General features: G+C 45.2%; 1 protein-coding gene across 1 annotated transcript; it reads right to left on the reverse strand.

Moving 5' to 3' along the window:
• Nucleotides 1–724: 724 nt before the first annotated feature.
• Nucleotides 725–3867, reverse strand: TXNDC15 (thioredoxin domain containing 15). Its single transcript, XM_032125277.1, has 5 exons — nucleotides 3757–3867; nucleotides 3299–3669; nucleotides 2612–2775; nucleotides 2289–2419; nucleotides 725–1598 (listed from the first exon to the last, which is right to left on the reverse strand). The coding sequence occupies exons 1-5, from the start codon at nucleotides 3806–3808 to the stop codon at nucleotides 1402–1404; spliced, it is 915 nt and encodes a 304-aa protein (XP_031981168.1). The 5' UTR covers nucleotides 3809–3867; the 3' UTR covers nucleotides 725–1401.
• Between the last annotated feature and the right edge of the window lie 3122 nt (nucleotides 3868–6989).

Genomic DNA, 6989 nt, shown 5'->3' on the forward strand with positions numbered 1-6989 from the left:
CGCGCTGTGAGCAGGCAGGTGTCATTTCCACCCCACAGGACAGCACTGGAAAAGCCCCGTCCTGTTTGTGAACACATCCCAGTTTCTTAAGCGTTGCAAAGATGAGCATCGGGGACAATCCAGCCCTGGGCCTCTCAAACGAACCAAATGGCAGAGGCAAGAATGCTCCAATTTATCGCTCACAATCTTTATTAATAACATCTATCCTAGCTTTATCTTCGATCACACCAAAGTTTTAGTGACAGAAACTAAAGTTTCAGTGCAGTTTCCTTTTTGGATACAGGACCTCTGGTTTCCAGAGGAAAAGAGAGAGCCAGCAGAGAAATACCTGAAGAATCACATTGCAGGGATGTGAGCTCTCTGTCAAGCAGTAAGTTGTAAGACTGGGTTGGTCTTTTTTTAGCCTTAGTTTAATTTGCTCTCTAAAGCTCCCTGTCAGGGTACTCTGACAAGCATCCACCATGATAAATGCTATGCAATCAAATAATCCAAACCCCACACAACACACCAGTCCATACCTTATCCAAAGCCCTCCATACTAATCATAACTAAAAAAACCCATCAATTCTTTATGTAACCTCAAGTGGAGAGTGTGGAACTAGCAAACATGGTACTAGAAATTTAGATAGACATCAAGACTGCTCTTGCTAATTTAGGCAAGTTAGCTAGAGCTGTAGTTCAGAAATTGCATGTTTTTACTTCTGAAAGAAAGCAACTTAAAAGGTTACACTAAAAACCTGATTTATTTTTTTTAAAAAGGACAATTAATACAATTTCATCCAACAGGAATGTGGTAAATTAGTTGTATACACACACAGAAATAGTGATGTGAGCTTGGGAAGTGACTCTAAATCTCATAAAGAACTGCTACTAAGTCAAAACTCAGAGCAAAGTGAATGAGAAAACCAGCACTGAACCCCAGTGCCAGAGGTGGGAACAGTCATCTCCATGGGAGTGAAAAATCATTCAAAACATCTTCATAGTTTATTTTATGGACACTCAACATACCAACACCTCCCTTCACCAGTGTTTTCCTTGCAGTGCCATGCACAGACCAATGTGCTGTAAAAATCTTCCCTGATCTACAAAGCTCAGGGAGCTCTTCAAAAGAGCAAATTAGAACTGTACCACTAATTACATTAAAGTCCATTAAAAAGAAGTCAATCAGAGCAGCTTAATAAATACTTTAGTTCGTGTTTTTTCATACTTGTTTACTTACCACTGTAATTGCCACAAACGTGCTTGTTACAGATTCAGTAGTTGATAAATAAAGTCAATTTTTAGTCATTATTATAAATTACAACCAACAAATCAACAGTTCATTCTTAGGTACTTCTTGTCCATAGAAATTCCCACTTTACCAGTAAGTGGAAAAGTCTGTCCCTGTTTCAGCATCTGAGGTTATTCCTGATGTTCGTGCTCTTGTCCCGGGATGAGCCACCGGATGCTCTCGGTGCGAATGGTGGCATACATGACAAAGCCAGCCAGGAAGAGCACAGAGAACAGGAGCAGCCAGTCTACGCCCTTCGTCAGAACGCTTGGCAAGGGCCCTTCCCAGTCTTCCTCTGTCACAGCCACATCGCTTTTAGCTTCTATCCCTAAAAAACAAAGCACTTGGTCAACATTGTAATCGCTAAATACAGAGAAGGTGGTTCAATCTGGAGCTTTGTTCCTGCTCTCAGACACAGGTAGACTTAAAATTTTGGTGAGATGGCCCTTGTACATTAACATATACCCAGCATACAATTTACTTATATAAAAGCTTAGTGATTTTTATGTGTATTTTCATAACAGGAGAAGGCTTGTTCTGTCCTCCCACAGCAGAGCCTTGAGTAAGTTTGTGGGGGTTTTTCAGCACATGGAAATTTAATTTAGAGTGTTTTTTCAGGATTCTCATTTTTGTGCATTTTTGGAAATGCAGATCCACCACACAGCCCTTCAGTGTGGATTAGAAGAGAGCCAGCTGGCTGGCAAAGAGAGTTTAATTTATTTCATTCTCAATTAAATCTTTGGGCAGGAAGATGTGCTCTGTCCTTCTGGCAGCCTCTCTAGCTAAACTCGACTGTTCCCCCTGCTCTGTGACAGCAGCCCAAGGAGCTGAGTTTCTGCTCTCAGCACAGGCTGAAATCCAGCTCACAGCAACAACTGATTACGTTAACCTCTGTTGAGTCCTCTCAGGGTCTTTATGACATTCATTTTAAAGAACACACACAGGGACATGAAAGCCCAGTTTGGACATTAAAGTCAGCCTGTTCTTCCCACTGATGGACCAGGGCTGATTTACACACCTGTTTGGTTAAAGATGAACTCTTTCAGGGTTTCCAGCGTTCTGTCTGTATGATTAAATCTAGCCATAGGTTTAGCACCTTGGAAAAGGAGGATATTTGGTACAGCCACAGTTCCAAATCTAGTTGATAAACTACATAAAGAAAAAACAAAGCATGAAGGAAATTAAATCTTGTGGAGGAAGAAATAAAGACAGTTACAATATAGAAAGTGTCAGTTTCACTAAATAAAGTTGTCATTTTATGTAGAAAAAAGTCACTCCTGTTTTTAGAACTCAAAGCTGAGAGAAATAAACTACAGCTAGAGCACAGGGAGTGTGAGTTACCTGCTGTGCTGGGATGCATCCAGTGCCAGGAAGTGAAGAGTTGGGAATGCTCGGGGCAAAGAGTTAAAATGAGGTGCCAGGCTGGCAGAAAAGCGGCACCATGGTGTGTAGAACAGGACCAAAGTACAGTCACTGCTGTTTGGGTTTAGGAACTCCATCAGGTCCTTGGAGAAAGCACGAGAACATGAACAATTACATATTTAACAGAGTTAAATTCTGTGTAGGGATGCAGCATTCAGCAATCAATTAGATACTTGGCAATACTGATCAAGCCATGCACCTTTTAAAACAAGTGGAGAATTGTATATAACCTTTTTTAAATATTGTTTTCAAGTTTATTGCTTAAAAATATACATACACATAACTGTAACAAGAAATGAGCTGGCACTAACTGCCATTAACGATTTCCAGGAGAAACGCCAGTCCACAGAGCAGGAAAGCTGGCAGTGCCCTGCAGGCACAGAGATGACACACACCGGCACATGAACCGAGCCATAACTCCATTTTTTTCCTGCTCAGAATGGCCCGAAAAGCCTCTTTGCCCAGTCATATCTTTTCTTCGGTGGAAGAACGTTACATGAGGAAATTCACTAAGTCAAGCACTGAAAGCAACAGGCTGACGGGGCATCTTCCACCACCCTCACGGGTTCACACCAACCCCGGGCAGTGAGCGGGCCACCCGCCTACCTGGGACACGTTCAGGATCTGCAGCGTGAAGCGCTCGATGCCCGTCGTGTTCCTCTCCTCGCAGTTCACCTTGGGAACCTTGGCGCTGTCGGTGCCGTTCTGCTCCTCGGCGGGCCCGGGCAGCACGGGCTCCAGCACGGGCTGCTCCCGGGCCTGGGCGGCCGCGGGGCCGCTCCCCGCCGGCCCGCACGCGTCGCCCGCGGTCGCCCCATCGCAATCCCCTGCCGGGCCGCCGCTCGCCTGGGCCGGCACCGCCGACAGCAGCACGGGCGGCTCGGCCGCGGCCCCGCTGCCCAGCATCGCGTCCGCCATCTCGGCCGTGCGGTACCGCACCGGCTCGGGGCCGCCCGCGCTCCGCTCCGCCGCCGCCCCTGCGGGGAGAGAGAGGGACAGAGGGACGTGTCAGCTCCGCGCCCCGTCCACCCCGCGACCGCGCACCCAGAGCCCCCCGGCCGCACCTGCGGGAAGGGTCGCACCGAGCCAGGCCAGCGCCAGCAGCAGCCGCCACATCCTCGCCCACAACCCCGGCCCCGGCAGGCGCCGCCGCGTTTCCCCGGACAACGATCGCTTCCGCCGGATCCCCAGGACACTTCCAGTTCCGCTGCCGGTCGTATTTCCGTGGGAAGAGGTCTTGGGGCGCGGGGGTGGGGTAGGGATTTGTGTCGGGTGGGGCTCAGCCGTGCTCGTGTTAGATACAAAGCGGGTTTAACCGAGTTTTCTCGCGGCCCCGCTGAACCTTGAATTGGGATTGTTCAGCCTGGAGAAGAGAAGGCTTCGGGTGACCTAATTACGGCCTCCCAGTACCTGAAGGGAGTTTACAGGAAGGATGGGACAAGACTATTTACAAGCGCATGTTGTGACAGGACAAGGGAGAATGGTTTAGATTAGATATTAGGAAAAAAAAAATTTACTAAAATTACTTTAAGAAAAAAATTACTGTGAGGGTGGTGAGGCCCTGGCACAGGTTACCCAGAGAAGCTGTGGTTGCCCCATCCCTGGAATTGTTCAATGCCAGTGTGGACGGGGCTTGGAGCAACCTGGGATAGTGGAAGGTGTCCCTGCCCATGGCAGGGGTGTGGAACAAGATGTTCCTTAAGGTCCCTTCCAACCCAAACCATCCTGTAATTGTGTCCCCGCCTTGCAGGGCTGAGCCCGCACGCTGTGACCGGAGTGGCTGCCCGGGCCGGGTGTCGGGCTGCTGATGCTGCTGGGGGCATTTCATTGTTGATTTAAATTAGTTCAGGTCGAAAATTCTTGCAGAGAGGCAAGTGCCATCCAATGGCTTCGGCAGGATGCTGTGACTGAGCAATAACTGAGGGCGCACAAGCGCACCCTGTAACTCATCCCGAAGCCGGTTCTCTTACAAGCCGGTGTTGCGGCCCCAGCGGCTCCGGTGACCAGCACAGCCGCAGCTGCCTGACGAAGGATTTGTCTGCTCCCACCCGCGTTAGGGAAGAACGGTCCCGTTTGGGAGCTGTTTGCACACAAACTGTGCCTTAACCTACAACAGGCTGGGGGTAAAGGTAAAACGTAGCAAACTCAAGGCGTATTTTTAAAACTAAAAGGAAGAATTCTTGTCAACCAGAGCTCCAAAGCAGAAAGGCAAGATAAATACTCCCATATTCATTTTTAGGAAATTATATTTTTCCTGTTGCAGAATTGGTTTTTACTTTATTTCAGTTCAATAGTGAAGCCTCAAGACTATCTGGGGCATTTTGAAAATGAACACACTACTTCAAGTGCCGATACAATTTTTAACATACTTCCTTAAAACTGCCAGCAGTGCACAATGAGATTTTGCCAAAACTCTGCATCTGTCAAAAACTGATAGTTATGACCTAGGGGAGCATGAACCATGCACATTGGAAAAGGGCAGGAAAAACCAAGTACATGTGTATAAATGAAAATGGGTGTAATATATTACAGAATTTGACTTTGTTTTTAGTCAGGTGTACTTCTCCAACTCTGTCATTCCTTACAGCACACATTTTCTCACTCGAAGCTTTTTCTTTCAAAGTCCAATTTGCATAAGCACTAATAATGAGGACATAATAGTCTAAAAATAGAAAACATGAGGTTTGCACATAGAGGGAAAATATTTAATTAGATCAGCTGATACAGAGCAAGCCTGAAAGCAAAAGCACAAAGGGAATCCAAACTGGTGCAGACTAGCAAAGAAAAAGCTGCCCCATTCTCCCTTCTCCTTATGTTTGAGTTTAGTCAAAGCAGCATTTTCAACTTGAAAACGATTTTTTACTGTGAATTTAATCCTAACATAATATCCTTCCTGCCATAACACAAATCAAAATGGTACAGGTTTTTTATGGTGACTGTAAGTAATCCATGTTTACCAGGTACGACATCACTAATTCACGTGGTACTCCTTGTGCTACTTAAAGAGCTCAAACCATGGAGATGCAGAGGCATAAAACTGCCAATCCAGCCCCAAACAAGCCCTGGTGTCTCACCATACACATAACTGAGGTTATTAAAAGGCAGAACCATTTTAAAGATTCCTTGAAGATGTGCAGCTTGTGTAACTGATACCCCAACACTGCTAGTCTGCCAGCCTGAATAATCCTGAACTGCTCCTGTCATCAGAAACCACATCTGGCCTCACATACCACCTGTGCACTGAGGGAACAGACTCCCTGCAGCTTCCATCCTTCCATTCATTCCATGGCAGAGAACACAGAGGCCATGGAAGCAGTCAAGCAACTTCCAAAACACCTGAAAAAGCTGTATTCTTGTTTGAACAATTTGTGACTGCTATAGTATCTAATACTTAAAACTTTCCTTACACCAAATAATGCATGTTGCTCATGCAGTCATGTCCAGGAACTGATTTTTAGACCAGTATGTAGCAGACTGCTGCTGAACATATCCAGTCACCTTGAATGCCAAATATTTAGAACTACCAGAATGGCCAACCAAAAAAAACCCCAAAAAACCAAACTAACCAACCAACCAACCAACCAACACATCAGATGTCATTTTCAGGTAAATTCAAAAAGTCTGCAAAATAACTGCAATTGACATTTGGAATGTTCCAACTCCAGATGTGTTCAAGGCCTTTGAAAGTTCACGGAAAAGAAAGCAAAGGGTGCTGGAGAGCAAATAGAGGATGCAGGCCTGGGAGTCTGGACTGCAGCTTCTGGTAGGTAGGACTGCCTGTTCTTCCCCAAAGTTATTGAAAAACTTCAGTAAAGAGGAAAAAATTAAAAAAAAAAAAAAGAAGAAGTGTTAAGTGGCATACAGAAAACATCTTACCAACACAGATAAATTGGAATATTGCTGGAATACAGGGATAAATATGTCTTACTCATCACAGAATAACCAATTATGATCACCATTCCATGAAAAGTTTAGTTTATGAGTACTTTCAAATTTATTTCCATGTGCAGCAGAGGAAAAGTTAGCAGTTGACTATTTATCCATACAGGGTTATAAGCTCCTTTCCTCCCCTTTTCTCCTGTTTGAGTGAAAGGACAAGAACAATTAAGTTATTGTCACACTGTTTTCAATTCATTAAAAAATAAGCAACATTCCTCTATTTCCTGATGCCTTGCCAGTCATAGAGTCTTTTTGCCTTAATGCAAATATACATAACGTGCCTGTAATAAGCAGGTAACACTGTTAACTGGCATCTTCAGCCAAAATTTAAAAGATATTAAAAAAAACAAAACAGGGA

Source organism: Corvus moneduloides, chromosome 15 (genome assembly GCF_009650955.1).
Source record: "Corvus moneduloides isolate bCorMon1 chromosome 15, bCorMon1.pri, whole genome shotgun sequence".
Lineage (NCBI taxonomy): Eukaryota > Metazoa > Chordata > Aves > Passeriformes > Corvidae > Corvus > Corvus moneduloides.